General features: G+C 45.9%; 8 protein-coding genes and 3 non-coding genes across 11 annotated transcripts; 5 read left to right on the forward strand and 6 right to left on the reverse strand.

Moving 5' to 3' along the window:
- Window positions 1-100: 100 nt before the first annotated feature.
- On the reverse strand, window positions 101-3473 carry LOC108031500 (BLOC-2 complex member HPS5 homolog). Its single transcript, XM_017105001.3, has 3 exons — window positions 3203-3473; window positions 2630-3130; window positions 101-2191 (listed from the first exon to the last, which is right to left on the reverse strand). The coding sequence occupies exons 1-3, from the start codon at window positions 3284-3286 to the stop codon at window positions 299-301; spliced, it is 2478 nt and encodes an 825-aa protein (XP_016960490.1). The 5' UTR covers window positions 3287-3473; the 3' UTR covers window positions 101-298.
- Window positions 3474-3821: 348 nt separating this feature from the next.
- Window positions 3822-7245, forward strand: LOC108031672 (peroxisomal N(1)-acetyl-spermine/spermidine oxidase). Its single transcript, XM_017105312.3, has 5 exons — window positions 3822-4431; window positions 5330-5735; window positions 5793-6567; window positions 6629-6749; window positions 6808-7245. The coding sequence occupies exons 1-5, from the start codon at window positions 4162-4164 to the stop codon at window positions 6988-6990; spliced, it is 1755 nt and encodes a 584-aa protein (XP_016960801.1). The 5' UTR covers window positions 3822-4161; the 3' UTR covers window positions 6991-7245.
- Window positions 7246-7807: 562 nt separating this feature from the next.
- On the forward strand, window positions 7808-13802 carry LOC108031671 (transketolase-like protein 2). Its single transcript, XM_017105311.3, has 4 exons — window positions 7808-7953; window positions 9563-9997; window positions 11776-13374; window positions 13443-13802. Exons 2-4 carry the CDS (start codon window positions 9894-9896, stop codon window positions 13618-13620), a joined length of 1881 nt encoding a protein of 626 aa, XP_016960800.1. The 5' UTR covers window positions 7808-7953; window positions 9563-9893; the 3' UTR covers window positions 13621-13802.
- On the reverse strand, window positions 8092-8184 carry Trnay-gua (transfer RNA tyrosine (anticodon GUA)). The gene is made up of 2 exons: window positions 8148-8184; window positions 8092-8127 (listed from the first exon to the last, which is right to left on the reverse strand). It is a non-coding gene; the product is annotated as a tRNA-Tyr (tRNA).
- Trnay-gua (transfer RNA tyrosine (anticodon GUA)) lies at window positions 8596-8689 on the reverse strand. Its single transcript has 2 exons — window positions 8653-8689; window positions 8596-8631 (listed from the first exon to the last, which is right to left on the reverse strand). It is a non-coding gene; the product is annotated as a tRNA-Tyr (tRNA).
- Trnay-gua (transfer RNA tyrosine (anticodon GUA)) lies at window positions 9142-9235 on the reverse strand. Its single transcript has 2 exons — window positions 9199-9235; window positions 9142-9177 (listed from the first exon to the last, which is right to left on the reverse strand). It is a non-coding gene; the product is annotated as a tRNA-Tyr (tRNA).
- A 421-nt stretch (window positions 13803-14223) lies between the features above and the next one.
- LOC108031794 (39S ribosomal protein L19, mitochondrial) lies at window positions 14224-15379 on the forward strand. Its single transcript, XM_017105512.3, has 2 exons — window positions 14224-14381; window positions 14435-15379. The coding sequence occupies exons 1-2, from the start codon at window positions 14318-14320 to the stop codon at window positions 15295-15297; spliced, it is 927 nt and encodes a 308-aa protein (XP_016961001.1). The 5' UTR covers window positions 14224-14317; the 3' UTR covers window positions 15298-15379.
- Window positions 15380-15532: 153 nt separating this feature from the next.
- LOC108031796 (protein unc-50 homolog) lies at window positions 15533-16926 on the reverse strand. The gene is made up of 3 exons (XM_017105514.3): window positions 16487-16926; window positions 15818-16177; window positions 15533-15761 (listed from the first exon to the last, which is right to left on the reverse strand). Exons 1-3 carry the CDS (start codon window positions 16815-16817, stop codon window positions 15625-15627), a joined length of 828 nt encoding a protein of 275 aa, XP_016961003.1. The 5' UTR covers window positions 16818-16926; the 3' UTR covers window positions 15533-15624.
- Window positions 16927-17449: 523 nt separating this feature from the next.
- On the forward strand, window positions 17450-18785 carry LOC108031793 (putative transferase CAF17 homolog, mitochondrial). The gene is made up of 2 exons (XM_017105509.2): window positions 17450-17593; window positions 17659-18785. The coding sequence occupies exon 2, from the start codon at window positions 17660-17662 to the stop codon at window positions 18704-18706; it is 1047 nt and encodes a 348-aa protein (XP_016960998.1). The 5' UTR covers window positions 17450-17593; window position 17659; the 3' UTR covers window positions 18707-18785.
- Window positions 17479-19451, forward strand: LOC108031797 (cysteine-rich DPF motif domain-containing protein 1). Its single transcript, XM_017105515.3, has 2 exons — window positions 17479-17593; window positions 18823-19451. Exon 2 carries the CDS (start codon window positions 18825-18827, stop codon window positions 19287-19289), a length of 465 nt encoding a protein of 154 aa, XP_016961004.1. The 5' UTR covers window positions 17479-17593; window positions 18823-18824; the 3' UTR covers window positions 19290-19451.
- A 12-nt stretch (window positions 19452-19463) lies between these two features.
- LOC108031795 (uncharacterized) lies at window positions 19464-20523 on the reverse strand. Its single transcript, XM_017105513.3, has 3 exons — window positions 20438-20523; window positions 20351-20382; window positions 19464-20285 (listed from the first exon to the last, which is right to left on the reverse strand). The coding sequence occupies exons 1-3, from the start codon at window positions 20493-20495 to the stop codon at window positions 19464-19466; spliced, it is 912 nt and encodes a 303-aa protein (XP_016961002.1). The 5' UTR covers window positions 20496-20523.
- Window positions 20524-25672: the final 5149 nt, after the last annotated feature.

Consider the following 25672-nt stretch of genomic DNA (forward strand, 5'->3'; position numbering starts at 1 on the left):
AGTTGTTTTACAAAGCGTCAGTCGCTTTGCCCCATTTCTCAGATTGAAGCAAAAGGCAAGGGAATTGGCATTTTGGGATTTTAAAAGTAAACAAAGAATCTCTGTGATGTAGTTTTCGAATTCTCGAACTCTCGAATATATTCATGCACTCTCGTATTCAGAATATAGTTACATATCGTGCTTGTACATGTTTATATAGAATAAATGCTTTTGGTATTGGCCCTAGCTTGAGATTAGATAGTGGAACAATAAATATGGCTATATAGTATCGTATATATGTATAATAAAGCCCGATCGCCTAGCCCTTGAGCAGGCAGCGGGAGTAGAACTCCCGGTCGATGGCGTCGTTCGGAATGTACGAGCTCCACTTGAAGATCAGCGCCAGCGTGTCCCCGGCGGCCATGTGGTCCAGTGCGATGTTGAGGAAGCAGTTCCAGTTGTAGAAGAAGTGCCGCCCCAGCTGCTCCTGCTCCACGCCCGAGATGCACTCACAATTGGCGCAGATCAGCTTCCCCCGCTGGAGCTCCACGAACTGCTCGAAGCAGCGACCCCAGGCGCCAACGCTCAGTTGCTTGCCAACGTCCGCCAGGAGTTCCGGCAGCCCGTAGTTGAGTACGATGGCCACCACCTTGGTGAGGTTCTGCTCGGCCAGGTAGAATTTGGCCAGGACATCTAGCAGGGCTGGCACGCACTGCACCACATCGAAGCACTTGACCTGCTCGCCGCGCGACCAGAAGTATCGCAGGAGCACGGCTCCAAGCTCGTGGTACTGACAGGAGGTATCGAAGCGCAGCGGGAACGAGCAATGCTCGCACTTCACAATCTCCGCGTTCTCGGGCGCATTGAGCAGCACAAATCCCGCTGCTATGTGATCCCGCGTGGCATCGTCCACCTCCCAGATCAGCTCCGGATCCAGGTAATCGAAGTACATCTCGTAGCAGTTGCGTTGCGCTTCATCCGGCGTATCGCCGTGCTCCACCATCACCTGGGCCAGTTTCTCGAGCAGACTCACCAGCTCTCCTGCTGCATACTCGTCGAACACCCCGCGATACCGATCGACGCACTGCGTCCGGCTGAACTTGGCGCTCTTGGCGATCAGGTAGAGATTGTAGAGGGTTTTCTCCTCGGGACTGATGCGCGGAACCTGGGGAACCGGTTTTTTGCAGCGGCTCACTATCTCCTCCTCCTGATCTTCGCTGCCCGATTCGTAGCGCGCCTTGATGTCCTTGAACGGCAGCGAGCGCTCGCTGGCCGGGATCAGTTCCCTGACCAGCTGCTGCTGCTCCTCGGCGAAAATGTTGAACTTGTACTTGATGATGTTCTTGCCGAATTTACCAGTCACCGTCAGCAGGGCATCCTTGAAGTGTCCCGACTTGAGCGGCTGCTTCAGGTTATCGCAGAAGGCGTTCTCCAGAACGTACACTCCTTTCTGGGGCGCTTTCGCCGAGCTTCCTCCGCTTATGCTGCGTTCAGTGGTAGCTGAACTGCCTCCCGAACTTTGCGTGTCCAATGCGCTGCCCGTGCACTGTGTGATGGCATCGAAAATCACGGATATATCGTTCAGCAACTCGTACTCCTGTCGCTCTATGAGCAGCTGCTTGAGAGGATTCAGCTGCTTCAGCTCGTAGTCCTCGCGAGCCTTGTCCGCAAAGTACCTCACATGCTGGCGAAGTAGATTCGCGCAGGGCAGCAGCTTGGACTGCTGCATGAGGGAAACGGCGTGCGATTGCAGCGTCTGTAGCTGGACACTGTAGAGTGCACCGGACTGGGTGAACACGAAGATCTCCGATCCCGAGGAGCGGCAGTCGGCTATCCTCTCGAACTGATTGCACCACAGCACAACCGCCGATCGTCGCACGTCGAAAACATACAGCCCCAGCTCTGTGAAGGCCAGCAAAAAATCCTCGTTCAGCTTTTGGACCTTGGCGAACTGCAGGGTCTGCGGTTGGTAGTCCAGCAGCTCGGCATTGGCGTCCAGTTCGTCGGATCCGCTGCCAGGTCGCTGAATCCTCGCAGGGGCGGTAGCCAGGGCGGCCTTGAATTGATGCGTCTGTATCACCTCGCCCTCAAAGTCCACCTCCCAGACCCGACTGCCAGGCCGGGCGCAGTAGATGCGAGATGGCTGCAAGGACTCCTGCGGCGAGACGAAGAAGCAGGCTCCGAAGGCGCCGTCACGCGGCCGATTTCCTATCTGAAAGGAGGAATAGTTTTATTTATCTGTTTGTTTGGTTTACTGCAAGGATCAATAATATACATAGATAGTTGCTTTTCGGAATCACAGCTTAGTAACTCAATGACTTCTAGGAATTACAGCTTACATAAGATCATGACATTGCACTTTAAATGAATCAGCTTAGATCACCTTATTTAATCAAGCAATAGAGATCTTAGAATTTTAGCTTATATTCTCTCTCTTATCAAGTAACTCGTAGAGCTAATCTAGTAATAGTTCCACCTTGGGTGTTAAGCAATGTTACAAACTGAAGAATTCGCGACTTTAATTGATAATAATCATAAAAAAACAAGGAAAAATAAATGTTCTAAAGAATTCGCGAGTTCCTTGCACTCTTAAGCTTCCATCCCAGGCTTCAATTAGCGATAAGTAACTCAATTAAGATCCTGGACCCACCTGCTTGTACTCCTCGTACTCCGTGTTGCAGAGAATGCACTTGGTGCAGTTGGACACCAGCAGCAGGGTCTCGAAGTCGTCGATCTGGACGATGGGCGAGTCCAGGTAGAGCAGCGGGTGCACGGTCATGTTGAGCAGCAGGCTGTGCCCGATGAACGAGGAGAGCAGCACGAGGCTGACCTGGCCGCGCGAGTCGCCATAGTAGAACTGCTTCTCGTCCTGCGTCCAGTGGATGCAGCTCACCTGCACCGATTGGTCCAGGTGCGTGAAGATCACCTGCGGCGTGGCCTGGGCGGACAGATTGACGGCGTACACGCAGATGAGCGATCGCTGCGTGGCGAAGGCCACATATTTGCTGTTCGCCGAGATGCTGAGACTGGTGATGGCTCCATGCTTGTTGGGTATCAAGAGCAGGAACTTGCCGTTCCGATTGAACAGGTACAGCGATCCGGAGGAGGCCCCGAAGATGATGTAGCTGTCGGAGATGTCGAAGCAGGTGTACTGAGGGGGGAGGGCAGAGATGCATCAGTGAGTGGGTGGCTATCAGATTACAGGGCAGATTCGATGGCTCACCTTGATGCGATTGTGGTGTTTCAGCGGCAGCGACAGCGACAGCGAAAAATCAATAAAGTTCGTCAGGCAGTAGGCGTCGGCCATCTTGCGGGTGTTTTTCTGCGTCAAGTCGTTGGCTGATCACATAGCTCACTCTCTAATTGGCTTTTATTTATTGCCTCATTAATATCAGGCAATTGTTCGCTTTTAAAAACTTGTGTTTTTATCAGCCAGGCTAGCAATTTGTGTACACAGGTCGACGGAACTGTCTGGCAGCTCTGTTAGCGCTGGCAGGTGGTCGATAAAAGTGGTTTATTTATCGGTTTGAATAGTTTATTTATCTTTTTTTACTACACTTTCTATGGTTAAATCTGTTTTTAAAAACAATTGGATTAAGGTTCATGTAACGTATATATTTCTTGAATTATAATTGTCACTGAAAAAATTAATTGCTTTAAGATAAATATTTTAGATATGTTGTGTTATGATTAACGCTTTATTTCATTTCAAAACTGTTCTGTTTAGAAACATAATTATTCAGAAATCACAGTTTTTTTTACATATTGATATAATCTAGTGTTGTAAAACGCAAGATTCCTTGTTTACCTTTTCTTTAATTAGTATGGCAACGCCATAGCTAACAGCTGTTGTTCCACTATTCAGCAAAACTTTCAATAAAAATCGACAAAATTTAAAGAAATAACTTTTAAACATGCACAACATGAAGTAAAACTTTAATAAAACAATGATCGTAGTCAGAAACTGCATATTGACTCCCCATTCGAACAGCTGTTGGCTGTTACCTCCCCCAACCGCAAAAGCTGCTGTCAAATAAACGTCAAAACAGTCGCGCGACTCGCCAGGCGTAAGAAAAGTGCTGAAAAAGTGAAATGAGGCGTTAAAGGCACTTGAAAAACATAAACAACTCGCCGGGGGAACACATCGAACTCGCATATGTACAGAGAAACCAAAGTGTAGCAATGGGCGACAAGGAGGAGCCCGTCACACCCGCTCCCTCGCCCACGGAGGAGGGAATGGCAAACATTGGGGCTGCTGGAGCCGCTGGGGACCAGCCCCAAACGTCGGGGAGCAATACCAACGTAAAGGTCGTGATCATTGGAGCCGGAATGGCGGGACTGTCGGCTGCCAATCACCTACTGCAGAACGGCTGCGAGGACTTCGTCATTCTGGAGGCCCGGGGCCGGGTGGGCGGACGCATAGTGTCCATACCGCTCAGCAATAATCAGAAGGTAGCCAGCGTTATATAACCCCCCACAACCAAACATCAGGAACCAAAACAAACCGCAGTGAAGCATTTAGGACAGGATGAAAGTACTCCCGATTCGGAAAACTTTCAGCATGTTGTAACAGATTCTTGGCCCCAGCAGTTGATTATAGATTTTTCCAAGCGCTGCGCAGTCGGTCAGCTGTTCACGCTTTTCTTCGGTGCTATTTTTATAAATATTCCTGCTCTGTTCCCCATTTGCCTAATGTTAGTTTTATTTCTTACATGGCCCCTTGGCGCCCATTAGTTTATTCAAATTCACCAAATGTGGTTTTCAACTATTCTGAATCCCTCATGATTTTCTTGTGTTTATTTGCATAGTTTTGACCGGTCTGGCGGTGCCTTATCAAGGAATTTGTTATACAACTTTCTTTGGCAACGTTTTTAGGTAGATAAGATAGGGGGTTTCCGATTTAAGCCAATGATGACGTATCTAGTGCAATGCCCTAATAAACTCACGGGTTTGCGGGCCCACGATCACGTAGTCTTATGTATGGGGCTGAAGAAATCCTTAGTATACACACTTAAAAGGATAGTTCCTTAATATATAAAAGTTTTTTTTTAAGCTAATCCACGACACTTTTAGTTAGTTATTAATAGTATTTAATTCACAATGTTTCAGTATTTATCTCATGGTTAGTTAGGTATTGCAAGCATGACTATCCAAACCTGCCCTTTGCATTTTAAATACACTTCTTACGCCCCCTAAATAAAATGATATAGGTCAGTTATTATCTGCTTATCACCGGCAAGCTGAAGGCATTTATCTATTTTTAAATTAAAAAGCTCTAGTCAGTCACTAGCCCAAGTAATAGGTATTAACTCTTGGAGCACTCCCTAGTAATCACACTTCTATCTCACAGATTGAACTGGGCGCCAACTGGATACACGGCGTCCTGGGCAACCCCATCTTCGAACTGGCCGTGCAGCATGGTCTAGTCAGCGTGGTAAACGTACCAAAACCGCACAAGGTGGTGGCCACCACGGAGGACGGGCACCAGGTGCCGTTCAGCATACTGCAGGAGATCTACGAGGCGTACGTGTGTTTCTTGAGGCGCTGCGATGAGTACTTCCTGTGTCAGTACAGCCCGCCACCGGATATTCACAGCGTGGGCGAGCACATAAACTACGAGATCGAGATCTACTTGAGCAGCGTGGAGGATCCGAAGGAGAAGCGCCTGAAGCAGTCCATCTTCAACTGTCTGCTGAAGCGAGAGACCTGCATTACGGGCTGCAACAACATGAACGAGGTGGATCTACTCGAACTAGGTGAGTCCTTCGACTAATCATCAATAATTTAAATTACAAATATATCCTGCATTTTAGGCAGCTATACAGAGCTTCAGGGCGGCAACATAGTATTGCCGTCTGGTTACAGCTCCATCCTGCGACCGCTGGGCGCCCAGATACCCAAGCAGTCCATCCTGACCAAATGCCCAGTGAAGAAAATTCACTGGAAGCGAAAAAAGACCTTCACCGGACTGGAGACCGTCGATGAGAACTCGGAGGACGAGCACTCTGACGACTCGGAGGCCACAGTGACGGAAGTGCCCACGGGCGGTCTTCGTGGCGGCTCCGTGGAGTCCAACTCCAGCGGCAACTGTGATTCTCCTGCAGGCAATGTGCGCGTAGATTGCGAGGACGGTCGAGTGTTTCATGCCGACCATGTGATATGTACCATACCGCTGGGCGTGCTGAAAGACAACCATCGAACGCTCTTCGATCCTGTGCTGCCTCAGTTCAAACAGGAGTCCATCGAGAATCTCATGTTCGGCACCGTTGACAAGATCTTCTTGGAGTACGAACGGCCATTTCTCAGTGCCGATATATCAGAGATTATGCTGCTCTGGGATGACGATAAGCGGGACATGAGCAGCACCGAGGAGGAGCAGGCCAGCGAAGCGTATCTGAGCAAGAACTGGTTCAAGAAGATATACTCGTTTGCCAAGATGTCGGACACCCTGCTGCTGGGCTGGGTGTCGGGTCGAGAGGCGGAGTACATGGAGACACTCCCGCACGAGGCGGTAGCGGAAAAGTGCACGGAGATACTGAGAAACTTCCTTCAGGATCCCTACGTGCCAAAACCAAAGCGATGCGTGTGGTAAGGCAAAGGAAAATGTCTTAGTTTAATGTTTTTGAATTAACCAACGTTATCTTCACAGCACTAGTTGGAAGTCGCAGGCATTTACTGGTGGGGCGTACACCTCAATACCCGTGGGGGCCACTCAGGAGGACATCGAAAACCTCGCCCAGCCCCTATATGCCACGCCTCAGGCCATGAAGGTCGGTTGTACAAGCTGTCTAATAATGAAAATCTTAACTGATTTAATTGTATCCATAGCCCGCCATAGTCTTTGCCGGAGAGCACACCCATTCCAGTTTCTACTCCACCGTACACGGCGCCTATTTAAGCGGACGGACGGCAGCGCAGCAATTGCTGGCCAGCGAGGAGCCAGACGAGATCATCATGGAGCCGGAGGGCAGCGATCTGAGCGCCTGGATACAGGGCATCGCCCTGGACTGAGTCTAAGCTAATCAACGACCACTCATCGATTTTGTATTATAATTTAATACCGTTTTTTGTACACTCTTCAAACGCTTTTTAGCTAGTGATATTTCATTTGTTCGATTGTAATTTATTTTGCCAACGTCGTGAAACGATTTAACTATTTTCCGTACATCCCTTGAGCATTTGTTTTATTTTGTTGATGCAATTATTTTGTAATTTATTTGAAACCCGCTTGTACAATACTATAAATAAAAGTAACGATTTAGCTGAGCTGATCATTGTGCTGCCAACTCTAACGAACCGTGCACTCGCAGCAGCTTTCAATGTACTTTGACTAAAAATGTGTGCACAAAAACATAATGTTGTTTAGACCTAATTACCGATTAGCAAAAATAAGTACATAATACAAACATAATGCCTATTTTTATAAATTCGTATTTAATGTAGAAAACGTTGCACCGAATTGGCATTGGGGCGGGCGCAAACTGAGTGCAACTAATGTATATTTGAAAGTAACTACTGTTAACGTTGACTATTTTGCTAACTAATTTATGCATTGGTTGAATCTTTAAGACGGCAAGCAAGAGTTGATAGTCATAAGTCATAAGACCGTTTTATCTATTGGATCTGCATAATTATTTGTATTTGTGACGAAAATATGTCGACTTGTACGCATAAATAAATAAAAGAAGACGCTAAATTATTAAATAAAATCTGCAATCTGTCACTTAAACTTTAATTTTAAAAAGTAATATAATAAGTAAGCGGAAATCTTGATGGCATAAGTGTAGAACAAGAGAATCTGGGATGATTAATAAAAAGTATCGAGTAGGTCGTTAGGTTTCAGTCTGAAAACATGTACATTTCAAAAAACCTTTTATAATATTTGGAATAACTTTTGATTTACGCATTTAAATTTCTTGTGATACACAAAAACGATTTATACTGGGAGGCGGCAATACTTCAAAAACAGAAGAGGTAATGTAAAATTAACCTAACGATGCTCAATGCAAGAAACAAAAGTAAATCCAATAGACACAAAAAATCTTACGAAATTCTTGTAGAAATTAGAACTGTACAACAAAATTTTAAGTTATGAAAAAAAAAAACAAAAAATCCTTCGAGCCGGATTTGAACCAGCGACCTATGGATTTCTATTGCATGTTTTCCAACTACAGTCCACCGCTCTACCAACTGAGCTATCGAAGGGGGTGTGCTGGGGTGCATGCTTTTCACCGGGTATCCGGATAATCGTGACCGTTCGGTAGACTTCGTTTGTTAAGTGGTCAACTTAATTATCATTCAGCTTGTTAATTTCATATATCGGGGCTACGGCCATTTTCGGACCTGTTATTTTCTCTTTTGATAACTACTAAATTTAGAAAACAAACGACTAGTCTGTTTTATGTTTCTAGATTCTAAATTATTTTTCTTTTTAACTTTATTTTATAATTGTACGTCCGGTCTATTTTTAAAATTACCACCTTTCTATGTCTCTTCCATACTGTATGTTTTTTTAAAATCGGGACTCGGAGTGACAACACATTAAAATCTCCCTTAAAAAAGTAAAAAATTATTAATTACAAACAACAATAAAAATATATATTATTAATCAAAAAATCCTTCGAGCCGGATTTGAACCAGCGACCTATGGATTTCTATTGCATTTTGTACCAACTACAGTCCACCGCTCTACCAACTGAGCTATCGAAGGTTGAAATTGATGGCGGCCAATGTGAGTTTTGTGCATGCGCACAAAAGAGATAATTGATTTCTGTTCCTTCATTTGGTTTAATTATCCGGGTCAAAGAAAGTAGTCAAGTAACTTGTTCATTTGCAATCACTGCCTTTTGAAAGTGCACGTTTGATTATGTACAGCATATATATATATATATATTATCAACCACTTCATATTTATATATTATCAACCACTTCATATTTATGCTTTAAATGTTTTCAAGTCCAAGCGGTATGTATAAAATCTTTAGTATTATTTTTTTAATATTTTTGTTTTTCCTAAGTTACTGTTATAAATAGATTTTTTACACATTTCACGGATTATATTTGATTTCAAATATATATAGCTTTAAAATATATATAGTCGTGTAAACAACAAATACCATTAAATATTATGCTAAAAAAGAATAAAAAGATTACATCTTCCGATCCTTCGAGCCGGATTTGAACCAGCGACCTATGGATTTCTATTGCTTGTCTTTCCAACTACAGTCCACCGCTCTACCAACTGAGCTATCGAAGGTTGAATTCGTTGGCGGCAAATTCGCCTTTTGTTCATGAGAGAGGAGGGGAAAGTAACCAAAAGAGAGTCGTTCTCTTTTTAACTGCTACATACAATTGCGGTCAAAAAAATAGATCCCATTATAGAATGGGGTATTTTAAACAATTGTATAATACATTTTAAATAATACCAAATATTAGCTTCTATAATAAAATATAGAAACAATACAAAACTAACTCATATTTCTCTTGCAATGACCGTAGCCTTGACTAGTTACCCTCCCGGCACTGTGTCCAGATTAGGGGGTGCGAGCCGCTCTGATGTCTATATATATCCATCTCGTTCCAGCGCCGACGAGTGGAAGCGTGAGCAGAGCATTGGACTCCAGCCAGCGGTGACTTTGCGAGTGCGAGTTCGCTCCCAAGATTGAGCTCCACCAGCGTAAAAGCGACCGCGGCGCCGGCGACGAGAGTAGTTCGTTCCCAGAAGCCGGCTGCAGCGGTCCGTTGACAACCTCGATTCCAGCTCCTCCACCACGTCGATACTCTTGTCTGTCTTCTGCAAACATAGAGGCGTCACCCTTTGGCTAACGAATCCGAAACTCTCAAGAGTCGTTGTTGTGCAACCCACTATCAGCAACCGCATTCGCACGGATCCAATTCACACCAATATCCGCAAGATGTCGTACCACAAGCCCGAGGCCAAGACCGTCCAGGATCTGAAAGATCTGGCCCAGAAGCTGCGCATTCACTCCATCAACGCCACCCAGGCCTCCAAATCGGGGTAAGCTAACCCATAATGGCAGCCCATTAGCAAATCGAAAGCGTGCATATATTTGTGAGCTGCGAATTTCAAAAGTTGTGCACCTTGCACTTGTTGCTTCAGAGGTGACCCCTCCATGCCAGGGGCGGTTGTGTCTAGGCGGGTCAAAGGGGTTATTTATTTGTTTTGCAACATTTATATAATATTTATATAACTATCCACTTTCACACTAAAGAAATGTTTGAAGACCGGTTTTAATTTAAACACTCCCCTCAGCCACCCCTGCCTTTCTGTTGCCAAGCCACGTGTTTTCCAGTGACTTTAGCGAATTTGCGAATTTTGTCGCCCTGTTTGCGTACTCACTGATAAGCCACATTCACCTTAATTACTGGGCTAATACCATTTTGACCTTCGACAACCTTGAAAAATTAAGCTTTTTTTTTTACTGCTCACTGCTAAAATTCTGTTTTGTTTTTGTGCGTGGCTTTCAAAAAGCCGACGCCGCCAATGGCCACATATGTACATACCTACACATGGCGTGACATACAAAAATACAAACAGCCGCGTTTGATATACATATGAAAGTATGTATGTAAGAGTGTTGGAAAGCACAGCTTGTGACGGGAACGAAAGGGATGGGGATACTAATGGAATGATCCCCTACACTCGAGATTTACGACCTTATGGCTCTTAATGTAATTATATCTCGGATAGACGCGTCTAAATTGTTACTGCAACAGTAAATAAAAAATAGAGTACGCTGATAAGGAAAACACTTTTATCGCCTCCATTAGTTTTTCCATGTTCGTTTTTTGGAACGTTTTTCTGATAAGATCTGCTCTATTTGCTCTAAATGTGACCTCTGCCGGGGAGATAAGCCGGGTTTGGTTACTCACTGGCAACGATATGACCGATTAGAGGTGACCAGCTCAAGTGTGTTCCCCGCATGATAATCGAAAATCACTGAAAATTGATAAAATAGGCGAGCCGGGTCATTTCTGACACTCCGTATCACCTTCATTAGTTCTTGATATGGCTGGAGGAAGTGGGGACGCACTTGGGAACCATCTAGAAGCACGTGCTCCCACGCAGATCAACATGCAACCCCATCGTGAAACCCTAGAATCTTGGTTCTAAGGCCATTGGGGATTTGGGGATCAGGATAGTTCAAGGTACCGGTGAGGAATTGCGATGATTGTACCCAACCACTAGTAAATGCCTGAAAATCACACCATATATGTGATGTTGTATACGCGATATGGTTTATTTATATTTCTGGGGGAAAGACGAGCCCCCCTTTTTGTCTAGGGTTGCTTGTTTTGCGGTTGGAGTTGTGCCAGATCTGCAATTCGCAGCCGTCCCTTTTGGAATTTATCTTACTGTCGGTACACGATAGCATGGGAACTCAGAGTTCTGCAAAGTGGAGATAATCTTGTTTATTTATACTTTGAAATTTGACACTGTTGAAACTGACACTTTGCACATATCTGGTTTTTAAAAGTGCAGCTTATATAACCTGTTAGTACATTTATTTTTTTTAAGATATTTATAGAAAGAAAAGTTAATTTTCAAAGCTTAAATAATTGTTAACAAAAAAGATTTAGTTAATCTTCATAACTTATAATAAGGTAAAAAAGTTTTAGTTTTTTCTTAAGATTTACCTATAGTCATACTTTCCTTTTCCACCTCGGCCTTATAGCGAAGGTCGACTTCTACTGCGGTTCAATAAGCACCTGCCTCAACCTCAAATACACACAGAGTGCTGTACAATCTAAAATTTTCTTTTTCCCTCGTTTTAGACATCCCACATCATGTGCCTCGATCGCCGAGATCATGTCCGTGCTGTTCTTCCAGCAGTTGCGCCTGAACTTGAAGCACCCCCGCGATCCCTCCAGCGATCGCTTCATCCTGTCCAAGGGACACGCGGCTCCCATCCTGTACGCCGCCTGGGCTGAGGCTGGCCTCTTCCCCGTGGAGGATCTGAACAACCTGCGCAAGATCGACAGCGATCTGGAGGGTCACCCCACCCCCCGTCTGAACTTCATCGATGTGGGCACCGGATCCCTGGGACAGGGAGTCGCCGTCGGCGCCGGCATGGCCTATGTGGGCAAGAACTTCGACAAGGCCGACTACCGCACCTACGTGGTCGTGGGCGATGGCGAGTCCGCCGAGGGATCCATCTGGGAGTCGCTGCACTTCGCCGGCCACTACAAACTGGACAACCTGTGCGTGATCTTCGATGTGAACCGTCTGGGCCAGTCGGAGGCCACCTCCCTGCAGCACAAACTGGACGTGTACCGCGATCGTCTGGAGGCCTTCGGCTTCAACGCCGTGGTCGTCGACGGACACGATGTCGAGGAGCTGACCAAGGCCTTCCACTGCGCTGCCATCACCAAGAGCAAGCCCACCGCCATCATTGCCAAGACCTTCAAGGGCAAGGACTTCCCCAACATCGAGGATCTGGACAACTGGCACGGCAAGCCGCTGGGCGACAAGGCCGCCGAGGTGGTCAAGCACCTGGAGGGTCTGATTGTCAACAAGAATGTCAAGCTGGCCCCCAAGCCGGTGCCCAAGACTGGCGCCGCTCCTGAGGTCGACATCAGCAACATCAAGTTGAACACGCCGCCAGCCTACAAGCTGGGTGATTCGATTGCCACCCGTCTGGCCTACGGCACAGCTCTGGCCAAGATCGGACAGAACAACGTGCGCGTCATTGCCCTGGATGGCGACACCAAGAACTCCACTTTCTCCGACAAGCTGAAGAACCTCGACGCCGAGCGCTACATTGAGTGCTTCATCGCTGAGCAGAATCTTGTGGGTGTGGCTGTGGGAGCCGCCTGCCGTCGCCGCACCGTGGCCTTCGTCTCCACTTTTGCCACCTTCTTCACCCGTGCCTTCGATCAGATCCGCATGGGCGCCATCTCGCAGACCAACGTGAACTTTGTGGGCTCTCACTGCGGTTGCAGCATCGGCGAGGATGGTCCCTCCCAGATGGGTCTGGAGGACATTGCTATGTTCCGCACCATTCCGGGCAGCACCATCTTCTATCCCTCCGACGCTGTGAGCACCGAGCGTGCCGTTGAACTGGCCGCCAACACCAAGGGTGTGTGCTTCATCCGCACATCGCGTCCCAACACCTGCGTGATCTACGACAACGAGGAACCCTTCGCCATCGGCAAGGGCAAGGTTGTGCGCCAGAAGAGCTCCGACGAGGTGCTCCTGATCGGTGCCGGTATCACTCTGTACGAGTGCCTGGCCGCCGCCGATCAGCTGGAGAAGAAGTGCATCACCGTCCGTGTGATCGATCCCTTCACCGTGAAACCCTTGGATGCCGAGCTTATCATTGAGCACGGCAAGCAGTGCGGCGGACGTGTGGTCGTTGTGGAGGATCACTACCAGTAAGTATTCCTTAAAATCGTTTGACGTGTTCCTCTGCTAACTAGATGGTTTTCTTTATCCTCTTCAGGCAAGGTGGTCTGGGTGAGGCTGTGCTGAGCGCCCTGGCTGGCCAGCGCAACTTTGTGGTCAAGCACCTGTTCGTGCCCACCGTGCCACGCTCCGGTCCTCCCACCGTCCTCATCGACATGTTCGGCATCTCCGCCCGCCACGTCGTCAACGCCGTCAACGAGATCCTTAAGGATTAGGAAGCGACTCATAAAGTCCATCATCCGGCTACATTCATTTACCGCCTACAGGAATTCCCCCAGCTACTACTGACCCTTACCCCATCATTTCCCTATAAGATGGTTGATATACTTTAAAAGATTTGCACCGTAACATCAGGAAAATAAATTATCTTTGATAAACTTATTTTAACAGAAGACAACCTGTTTTTTGAGATTTACTCATTGTTTATATGACTTGGGGGAAAACGAGTGGGACATTATAAAAATACATAAATGAATAAAATGAAAAACGATTTAAATGGTTGACATTACTAGGCTCTAAATATTTTTCTCGATATTTGTTGAGTCTTTAGTTAATATTTCACAATATTTCCGTTGGCTGTTGCTTTCGAGCAATTTTAAATGTTTCCTTTTGCGAGTCAGGCGTCAAAATAATAAAAACGTAATCAAATTTAATTACTTTTACTAAGAATTTTACAATGAATGTATTAATCTAAAATTAATAGTATTTTGACGTGGTTATACATTTAAAAATATTTAAAAGTCAGTTACATTTTTTAAAAGTAAAATAAAACAAGTTGGCAGTCCCTTCTCTGCTCCATTCCCGGAACTTATCGATAGCACCGATATCGTCATCTCTGGCAGCAGCTGATTATCGTGCGGCATGATTATCTAAACATTTATTCGTTTCAGCGACTCTGTAAAACCATTTAAAATGAACTTAAGTACCAGAGTTATTATAAATAGAGTGGCGCAGCAGGGCGCCTACAAGCGGATTGGTAAGGAGTCACATTTTCCCCAGCCTCACACATTCAGGAAACCTATTTTTCAGTCACATACTCCACGAAAACGGCGGAACATGCTGTTGAAAACCAGGAGCAAAAGAAAGAGGCACCAGCTGCCCCACCCACTCAGCCATCTCCTCCTGCGACCCGCAAGCCCATTATTCCGGCTAACTATCGCTTCGTTTACCCGGAATTCCTGCCCGATCCCAAGGTGGAGTGGCGCAACCCCATCCGCGAGAAACTGGAGCGGCTGGACATGCTAGACCGGCGCAAGCAGATCGACCTGCCCGAGTTCTACGTCGGCTCCGTGCTGGCGGTAACCAGTTCCGATCCCCATGCCGCCGGCAAGACCAGTCGCTTCGTGGGCATCTGCATCAACAGGGATCGCTGTGGACTGCGCGCCCGCTTCATCCTGCGCAACGTGATCGATCACCAGGGCATGGAGGTGGTCTACGAGCTGTACGATCCCACCATTCAGAAGATAGAGGTTCTGCGGCTGGAGAAGCGTCTGGACGACAGTCTGTTCTACCTGCGCGACGCTCTGCCGGAGTACAGCACTTTCGATGAGAACATGGAGGCGGAACCACTGGAGGAGGGCGCTCCGGTGCCTGTGAACGACATCAAGGTGGTGTTGCGACCACGTCCCTGGCTGGAGCGCTGGGAGCGTCAGAACCTGCGCGGCGTGGCCAACATCGATGAGTATCTGAAGGACAAGCATCGCCTGTCGGCGGCCAAGGTGCAGAAGCCATGGGAAAAGTACGACATGATGAAGGACTACCGCAGCTCGATTCCCGAGGAGGAGCAGACGGAGATCTTCGCCGAGGTGCACACGGAACTGCACACCCTGGAGTTGCAGCGCAAGCGCAACAAGCGGAAGCGCACCTTCGTCAAGCCCAAGCAGCTGGCGTAAACGCATTTGTTGTCCATTTTGTAGATTAATAAACTCGGAAAACGTTGAAGGATACAAGGTTTAAGCCAGCTAAGAATTTTAATTTACAGTCGCTTTCGATTTCACAAAAATAACTAATACTAAATACTACTATTAATGGCTTCAAGATTCAAATTATGAAATGCTAGTCAATAACAATTTTCAGAAGAAGCATTCTCCGTTCAAACGATTTAAAAGAGGATTCTTACAACTTCGATTTGGATAACGCTAAATTAATTAGTTTATTAGTCATAAATGTATAGTGCTTAGCAGCTAAACGCGAAATAATTTACAGCGCACGTTACATGATTAATATACGCGATACTTGTAGAAGTTGACGAAGGATATCGTGGCGTTCCAGCCAATAATTGTGACGACCAGAAACAGGAGGAAGATGATGGGCAGGGCGATGAGTATGATGCGGGTGTTCTTCAGATGGGGAATGCCTGCAAAGGGGAAACCATGTTATTAAGAGTACATTGCAATGCCTAGTCTAACTCACAATTGTATCCCAGAAAGGTGATGTACACGTAGTAGCTCATGGCCAGCAGCCAGAATGTGTTGCCCAGGAAGCGGGAGATGAACCACGTCTGGCTGATCAGCCAGTTGTAGAAGAAGAGCTGGATGAAGTGCAGCAGCATCAGTGGCGGAAAGAAGGCGTTCAGGTGCACATCGAAGGCATAGCCCCACTCGATGTCGGGCTCCAGGCTGTTCGTGCGCAGATACCGGTTCGTCACCGCCCAGAAGAAGGACGCAATTATGATGCCCACGAAAATGCAGTCCACGAACACCACGTAGAAGATGAAGGAGATGCTCTGCCAGAAGGAGAGTCCAAGTACGTAGGCAAAGCCCAGCGAAGTGACTGTGGAAAGGTATAGATTTTATCAATGAGCATATATTGGATTAGTCATTCTTACTCTTCTAAAGTTTAGTTAGTATACTGCTTATGTTTACAAGCATGTTAGTTGGTTGGAAGCAAATGAAATTCATGGATGACAAATTTAAAGGAGGAGAAAAGGAGGATTACTAGGAAAGGAGTCATCTTATTGGTGAAATGATTAGGTTTTGCTAGTTTAGATAGAAATATTGACTGATGTCTTGTTCTGAGATAAGGTATATAAGATATACAGCTGCTTTCCCTCCCCTTTGGGAGGCTGTGTTGTGAACTCACCACATAGACAGACCACCAGGAGCACCAGGAACGCCGGATCGTCGCGGGCGAACTGTGACTTGGTCTGCTTGCGGTAGTTGAAGTTCCTGTACACCTTCTGGGGCGCCACGAAGAGGTAGAGCATCTGCCACAGGGCAAACTCGAAGTCCATCTGATTGAACTTGAGCAGACGTCGCAGGTATTTGTAGCTCTTGGTGGTCGCCGAGAGGCAGTCCCTCCGGTGGTTGGCGGGCGGCGGGAGTGGCGAGTGGAGCCGCGAGGCGCTCGAGTAGCCGGACACCACCGACGGCGTCGGCGATTGCGTATACTTAACGTGGCTGTATTGACTCATTTTGTTTTGTTTAAAACTAATTTCTTGTGTTTCCAGCAGAGTGGCTGCGCCCACAGCGCCTCGAAATACCAATAAAATAGGACGGGCGAAACAAGATGATGTGGTGTCACGATAGGGATCAGCTGTTTAGAGATGGAACCGTGAGGGAATCTGTCTTAATATGGGCGCAGTGAGTGAAATATTTAAAAAAATAACTAGAAAATATTCCATAAATATCTTAAATTAATTTAAACAGGGTCAATTGAGAAGTTAAAATACAAACTGATCCATACAGAAAAGTCTAAATTATTTAATATCATTATTTAATTGAATTTCTTCTTGGCAAAGGGACATCCAATATTTTTGTAAATTTTATGTTTAATGGGGTATATTGTTTGGGATCACTTTATTTTTAGTAAACTAAATTAATATATCAATGTTTCTAGAAGTAGACTATAATAAATGTATTTTAAAGAGTTTAAAAATTTCGAATTATTCTAAAAATGGGTGTTTGAAATTCTTGATTTTACAAATCAGAATAAAATTTATAAAATTATATTTTTAAACACTACCTAAGATTTTCCATAGTATTGCTATTTATATGTACTTAACAATTTGTTCATCCTCAACCGTGACACGTTTAAACCCCATCAAGCACCCATCTCTAACGAACTGTCAAGTCCCGATATTATGAGCCGGCTGCCAAGAACTCAGTTCCTTGCCTGACTTTGTTTTGTGTACCAAATTTAAGTTTCCGCTGCTAGATAAAATAAATTGAGTAATATTTACTACACCAGGTAAGAGCTATTTCCTTTGGCACTCCGAATACCAATTGCCGGCAACCGACGCCTCCCATTTGCAGCATGAATAGATGTTCAAATCCGCGGTTCCTGCGCGCGGCGCGGCAGCACATACGTAATCTCCACAAGCTGACGATTCCGTATGCCCGCCCCATGGGCATCAGTCAGCGGAACTTCACTCTGGAGCCACTGGCCAACCGGGAACTCATACGCATTCACGGGGCCGAGGTGGTGCCATTCCTGCAGGGTCTGGCGACCAACGATGTGTCTAGGATTCAGTCGAGCGGAGGCGCTGCCTCCCTGTACGCCCACTTTCTCAACAAATCCGGTCGGGTCCTGTACGACACCATCCTCTACCGCACCAACAATCCGGACACCATCCTGGTGGAGTGCGATCGCGAGGCTTCCTCGGACTTCCGGCGCCATCTGCGCACCTACCGCGTTCGCCGGCGCATCGAAGTGGACAGTGTGGACGATGAGTACACCACTTGGGTGATGTTCAACTTCCAGGACGCCTCGGAGGCCGTGCCCAATCCGCATCCAGATCTGTTTGTATCGCCTGATCCTAGGCTTACCGCCCTGGGCACTCGCATCCTGGCGCCCACCGACATGGACTGGGCGAAGCTGACCAAGAGCTTCGCCGACTTTGGCATCGCCACAGCCGCCTCCCCCGACAACAACTACCAGTTGCTGCGCTACAAGCAAGGAGTGGGCGAGGGCAGCTTGGAGCTGCCGCCGGGCAAGTGCTTCCCTCTCGAGGCCAATGCGGACTACCTGCATGGCGTTAGCTTCCACAAGGGCTGCTATGTAGGCCAGGAGCTGACCGCACGCGTCCATCATTCTGGTGTGATCCGCAAGCGTTACATGCCCATCCGGCTGACGGCCCCAATCGAGGCGGGCTCCAGTCAGGAGGTAACCTCCGTGGCCGGAGCGAAGCTGGGCCGCGTCTTTGGCTCGGCCCACAATCATGGTGTGGCGCTGCTGCGCATTGAGAAGGTTCTGAACGGCCGCCCGGAGCTTATGATCGATGGGGAGCGCTGCTTTGTCGAACGGCCAGAATGGTGGCCGGAGGATCTGCCCGGAAAGCGTCGCCAGGCGTTCGCTGAATGACCCACGAGCTGATTTGAACCACTATTTGTTATTTTACCCTTGTTATTAGTGTAGTAAACGTAACCTAGTCATCGTCGAAGTTTGCCCAGTTCCTTGTTTCTCTGTTGGTATTGCAGAAATGGAGGCCGACGACGACTTCGTCCTGGACAATGAGGCAGCAGAGATTCAACGATTGGAGCTGCCTGAAGAGGAAAAGAAGTCTACGGATCCCGAGGAGGAGGACGAACGAATAGCACGCATTGAGTTCCTGTGCTCTGGCTGTGAAATGCACGAGATGGTTCATTACTTTGGAAGGAAACCTCCCTTTTCCCTGGGAATTAAGTATTCGGAGGACAACTACGTGATGAGGGATCCCTTCCAGCCACCTCCACCACGCTGGCAGTCGAAGGCGGAATACTACATCTCTCTGGGGGCCAACTGCTCCATCTGCTCCAAGACGGTGTGCAAGGATCCTGGTTGCAGTTTCTACTACACAGCCACGTTTTGCTTGCCTTGCGGTCAGGAAGAGCTCAAGAACTGGCCAGTGGAGGCTCAGGCACGAATCCGAAAGCAACTTTCAGCCAGTCAAGGCAATAAGAAATAGTCTATAAAACGGTTTATATAAAATGTTTATTAATGAAATTATGTTTAAGTTTCCATTTCGTGGGATGGAAAATCATACCTTACAATGTTGTAAGTTTGTAATATATAATTGTACTTTTATATTGCTACGTATAAACACAAACTTTAATAAGTTACTTAACAACATCTCGGAATATTACCAATCATTAGAAAGACAAGACTGTACATAGTTTGTTGCGACTAGGATAGTGTGCTTTTCCTTGATGGTTTTGAACATGGCTCTGGCTAGTTTCTTATTCAGCTTTATTAGATCTGATTTACAATCATAGTCTGTTTCGGTTTCAATGCGTTTCTTAAACTTTCCAATTCTAACCGCCAAAGCCTTGTCCAGTTTGTCACGGTTTTCGTCATATGCCAGGAAGGCGTCCACTGCCTCTCTCTTTAGGCGCTTACTTTCCTGATTCGTGGCCATGAAGGCCTTCCAAATTTGTTCGTCGAACTCCACATATTTTTTATTTCCCCAAGGACGCTTCCTATATTTCTGCAAAATATCATGGAGCTCTTGATCATAGTTTCTGGGCTTTGGAGTTGGAGTTGTGGGAACGAAAATCTTTTCTATCTCAACATTTTCACACTCTGGACTAGGATCATGTAGTATTTCCATTTTCATCAAGTTGGTTTCTCTGAAGCTTGCTTTTAGTAGCACTATTTGACTCGAAAAAAATTTACGACACTTTGGTAGGAGATTTTTAAACTTTAGGAGCCTCTCCGCAACCTGTAGCTTTTTGAACATCTCTCTCTCGAGTTCTAATCTAATTTGATTGTAAACCGAGAAATCTGTGTAGATATCAATTTTGGTAGCTAGGTCGTAAATGGATAGGTTAATGGCAAATAAAACCTTTCGGAAATACTTTTCGAACTCCTTATTGTTTGCTGTGTTAAGGGGTCTGTTATGGTACGTCGAATTGATCTCTTTTAGTAGGTCTGTAAACCTGGCATCAGTTAGTTGCAGGGAGTCCTTTGAAAAAATCAGTTTGGATATTCTTAGGTGGGGTTACAATAAAAATAATCTCAAAACCTTACCGTTTCTTCATATGCCCTACGTCTTCTTCCATCTTAATGGGATAAAGGCTTGTTTAACCAATCCTAAAAGAAATAAAACCTACTCACCCACTTCTAGGACACCTAATGAAAGGATTATTACAATAGCTAGTGCGGTAGCCCCCATTAGACTATTTGTCTTGAACCTCTACCGATAACTGGTTTTGCCCGACTGAATTTAAAATAAATGGTGAAATATATAATTTAAAATTATACGACTGATTAGTTTTACAAGATTACAAATTATAGAGATGAGATTTAAGATCAAAAAAGATTGTTAGTTGTCAGTTATCATTTGAAAATGTATTAAAAAGCATAAGGTTCCCTAAATAATAGTTGGGGAAAAGAACAACAACATGTGTATTATTACAAACAATTAACAAAATTAGTGGTTAAGTTCAACTATTTTCCGTTTTTTCCACCGTTTTCAGATATCGGCAATAAATTAGAGCATTACATGTGTAAGATATCGAACTAGCGCCTGGAGACGGGTCTTTGGTCAGAGCAAAACACGCGTTAAACTCCCACAATTGGAGGGTAGTTCAATGGAACCCGACGGCTTCAGCTGCTCGATCAGGATTGTCCCACAATTAAGGCATCATTCAGGCCACTTCCTTGCAAACCAAACCCCTAGTCGATGATCAACGGTCAGCGATCAGGGATCAGCGATCACCGGTCCATGGGCAATTTATGGCACGGTGTCCAAGCAATTGCACAGAAAGACAAAAAACAAAAAACAATCTTTATCACATTTATTGCAATGCCCCAGGTCTTTTGTCAACGATCCCGGGCGAGAGACAAAGGGCAAGCGGGTGCCAAGGGAAAAGGTCAGGAGGTGACCCGAAGGATGCCAGGGATGAGGGCACAAAAGGAGCAACGCGCGCGCTTCTCTCATCTCCCATTTCCCATCTTTGAGGTCGCCTTAGAGGTCAAGTTTGAATTCGTTGGGAGGACTCCTGGGGTCTCGAAATCACAGCGAACTCATCTCAAAAGATCCTCACTCAATCTGTTCCGAGTTGGTTGCTCAAACCGATCCATACTCAAAGGGAATGGAGTGGAGTCGTCATATAGGGGTGGATTTTTATTTAAAATGAAAAGCAGGAAAATAGAGCCTCTCTCTTCGAGTAGATCTCTCTTTTGCTCACACTGAGTGGTTAAGAAATCCACTTGGGCGATGGCCATCGATCCTTGTCCACGCAGGACATTTCCGGATTGCATTCAATTGTCATCCTGCAACAATTGCGCTTTTCTCTGGATTCTTCATTTGTTTGTCTTCTTCCGATCGCCTGTCACATTTTGTTACTTCTATTGGTTTTTTAGCTCATGTTACCTTCTTTGTCCGCCCCATTGTTCCGATCTGGATGCCAAAATTGGCCTGGTCTTGCGCAGGATCCAAGCAGCAGCCGCCCGACATCTTTTGGCGCCCATAAAGATTAAATGAAAATTAAGCGCAAACATGAGAATTGTGTCACATAAATCGTAGCGCAGCCTGCACCTTGCCTTCGACTATTTTTAGTCCTTCGGGCAGCTGTGTAGGTCTTACCCCTCCTCCTGTGAGCATTACCCGACATACACAAAAATTAGTCCATCTGCAACTGAGTTATGCGCTGCTGAGGTTGGCCCTTGATTAACACATGTCCTGGACGATGCGGGCGTGGCGAACAAGCACCTCCGAGATCACAGATCCCATTCCGTATCGGGGTCCCATGTGCAGTAGTCCTCCGCCTATATGTTCTTGCTTGGTTTGTTGATGCTCTTAACTCATTCATTATGAATTGGAGGTGTTAAATGTGCCACATGCATCATGGATTGCTGCTGCAGCTACGATATCATGTGTTGTCGGGGGGAGCAACTAACAGAAAAAGGGATTTGTGTTCAGCTCCATAAAAAGATTTTTTTCCATGAGTAATATTTTAACTGCATATTTACTTTGTCCTTTATATTATGCATTTAATATTTGGATTGTGATTAATTTGGTTGTTCGAGGGTTGTCAGAAACGGTTACTTAGCTTAAAATATATTTTTTGAATTTATTGGCTTACATTCTTCTGTATAAAATAATAATTTCTTATTAGTTATAAGTTATTAATATTAAAAATTTACCCAAAGTACCTTGTTTAAGTCCTGTTTTCCTTTTTATTATTTTATCAGCTTTTATAAGCCATTCTCCCTGCATCATTAAATGGTAACTTCCCATTCGCTTCAGCTTTTCTTCGCTTTCCATTCACAAGGAAGATGAATTGAGTATTTGTCAAACAGACAGCTCCGAATCCTGATCCCCCAACCAAACGTAGCACCCACGAAAACGCAAAAAAAGATTCATAATGCCGCACAGAGAATGCCACAAGATTGTGATCGTGTACATGGAGAAATCAGGGGAACAACAATCGTTACAAAACATTGAATCAATCATAAGACGCGCAAATCCTCAAGGAAATCAAACAAAGGCGCGCAGATTGGGATCGGGATGAGGCTAGGGTCGAAGGGCAGGGAACTTAAGGACCCAGGACCCGGGTCGCCATGTGAGTTCATGTTGCGCGTGCGCAGCGCACGCTCCCGTTAAATGTTTACGCTATTACGCTCGGGGAATCAGGAGCCGAAGGAGCAGGCAAGGAAATGAGCCTATTATAATGCCTTGAGAGCCGACCCCCGACCCCGATCCCGACCCCTCGTGTGACCCCGATTTTTCCGAGACGCCGACCCCGGAAAACACAAATCTTGCGCGCCAACACGCGACATTCAGATTTTCCGAAGGGGACTCTTGGCATTCGACTCGGGGTTGATCCCTTGGAGTCCTTGCCCCTTCCCCAAACAAATGATTTTCTTATGTCTGCTCCTTTGGGATTTGAGGACAGGAATTTGTTTGCTTTCCCGGGAACTGCGACTGAGACCGAGGCCCCTCATTCAAATGGGCTGAGCTCCTTGGGCGATATTTGTACTTAGTGTGATCTTTAGCAGCTTGACATCTGCCCTGGCTCCCGACTGGCGAGTTATGGAGTCATGCCCTAATTTCTGGTAGTTCTTAGTTAATTTTACAGGCTCCGAAATTTGTTGTGCTCCAGGGAAAGGGTACTCGCTTGGCAGCTGCCTCAGCTCACGTTATTATATATTTTTATAACATATTTTTAAAGTACTATATTAAATTATATTATTTTTAACCATTTAGGATCCTTCAAGTTGTAGTCATGAAAATATGATCTTAGAGCTCACATATAAATTCCTAAAACCCTCTTAGATCGTTATATATGGTCCAAGATCAAAGAAGAAAGTCCTTTTTGCCAGTCCCTAAGCTAAGTGTCAGCTCAAATTTAACGCCAATTGCACGGCCCTGGAAAAAGAAAGCCTCATAAGAAAGGATCCTTGAAGGCATGTATCAGAGCTGGCCCATCGGATGATCGGACTCTGATTTCATGGCTGTCCGCTTAGGAGGACAAAGAGTGGCTCGGTCCAATTAGCCAAGATAAAAAACAGCACTCCTGCTAATCCCGTCAGCGTGTGATTGGCCTCAGAAATGGCAAAGCTGCCGTCAATAGATGAATGAATCAATGGACGCATGGTCGACTGGAAAATGTGAATTCTGATTGAGAGAACTGAGATTGCGATCGCTGGCAATATGAAAATGTCACGCTTATCGGGTCAGAAACAAGAAACCCCGGTGGACCGGCTGGATCTGTTGTGGTTTGGCGGCGGAGAGGAAGTCGATAGTAGACGACTCAGCCGGCCGTCCGACTTTGTCCTCATCATCGTCGCCTTTGGCTGGAGGTGCAGAATGCGGAATGCGGAGTGTTTTTGTAGCCGTCGGCCGCTGGGCTGTCAGTCAGCTGAGGCCAGACCGGATGGAACTGGAAAACAATAACAATATACGCATATGTATCCTGTGCCAGGATATTGCGGTGCACTCGAAATAAATGGGAGTTATATGTAATGAATAATTTTAGCAAAATGTAACTCTCCTGAAATGAAAATTTGAGTTTTTAGTGCAGTGTGTTTAGTGTTAAAAGAGAAAAGAGTACCACAGATTTGCTGAAGTCCCTAAATGAGATGCAGGCGTTGCTCCTACCTCTCCCACTCCTCATGATCGTCATCGTTCCACAGGACCTCAACCACCTTTCGACTACACTTCCTAGGAGTGGGACTTCCACTACCACTTCCATCCTGACCGCGTGCGTGGCCATTGTCCTGACAGCCGTTGCTTGAATGACATTTGAATTTTGTGCATTTGCGTCCGCTCGTTGGATTTCAATTGTTGGGTTTTCTCTGTTCGCCCATCGACGGGTCCTGCGATCGCAACCAGGATCAGCATTTGATGTGATGAATTCATTACAAGGACAAAGGCGCAGCCTGCAGCAGATGAGGGCCGAAGCATGCCAGGAGACCGAGGAATTGCATACTACTGATCCCTAAAGAGGGGGAAATTGAGTTCCACTAAGATTATTACCATACAATTTTCAATTTGCCTATCCTCTAAAAGGTGTTCAACTTAAGATAACCTCCAATACAATATAATTTTGTTTACTGTTAAATATAATTTGTGTAGAATAACATAGCTTTAACAACCGTTTATACATATTCACCTACTCATGATAGTTGTCACAACAATAAAAATCCACTCGGTCCATAAAAACCACCCCACTACCCCAAACCGTAATAATGGGTGACAAAAAACACTCCCCTTAAAAAATCCGACCCTACCCACAAAAAACCACGCCCCTAAAAAATTCCCCTCCAAGCCAATTCCCGATTAAGGTCAATTACACAATAATGGCTTCATTTCGAGCATCCGATACACCAATTACCATGTCAACTTTTTTGTACTGCTCGTACATTTTTTACCCTCCCCATTTGCAGTGTCAAAAAGAACTCACCCCATATGCATATCGGACGGATAAAAAAAGTGCCCTCCTGTTAAGTGGCGCTAGGAATCAAATTAAGGGTGTTACCTAACGACTCCTCGATTACGGAACAGCCTAAAAAATATCCGAGGGAGCAACAGGCGAGGGATCAGGATCCGAATCGGAGGGGAACAATGAAAAAACGGAAGTTGTTTCCTTTCTTTTTTATTTTATGAAGTGTTGCCTTTTTATTGGTGGTTAATTTGAGAGCCCGTACTCGAAGTTTGACGAGGGTAGAGCCCGATGGTGATGATGATGATGCAACAGGCGAGGGATAAAAAGAGGCGAGGGGAAGGGAAAAGGGTTCCGAAAGGGATGGGTGCGTTGTATTTTTAGGCTCACGTCAGATTGCCCAAATGCTGAGATGTTGAAAGGGTGGACCCGCCAGTTGTCTGTGGCACGTCTCCTCGGC

Source organism: Drosophila biarmipes, chromosome 3R, assembly GCF_025231255.1.
Source record: "Drosophila biarmipes strain raj3 chromosome 3R, RU_DBia_V1.1, whole genome shotgun sequence".
Lineage (NCBI taxonomy): Eukaryota > Metazoa > Arthropoda > Insecta > Diptera > Drosophilidae > Drosophila > Drosophila biarmipes.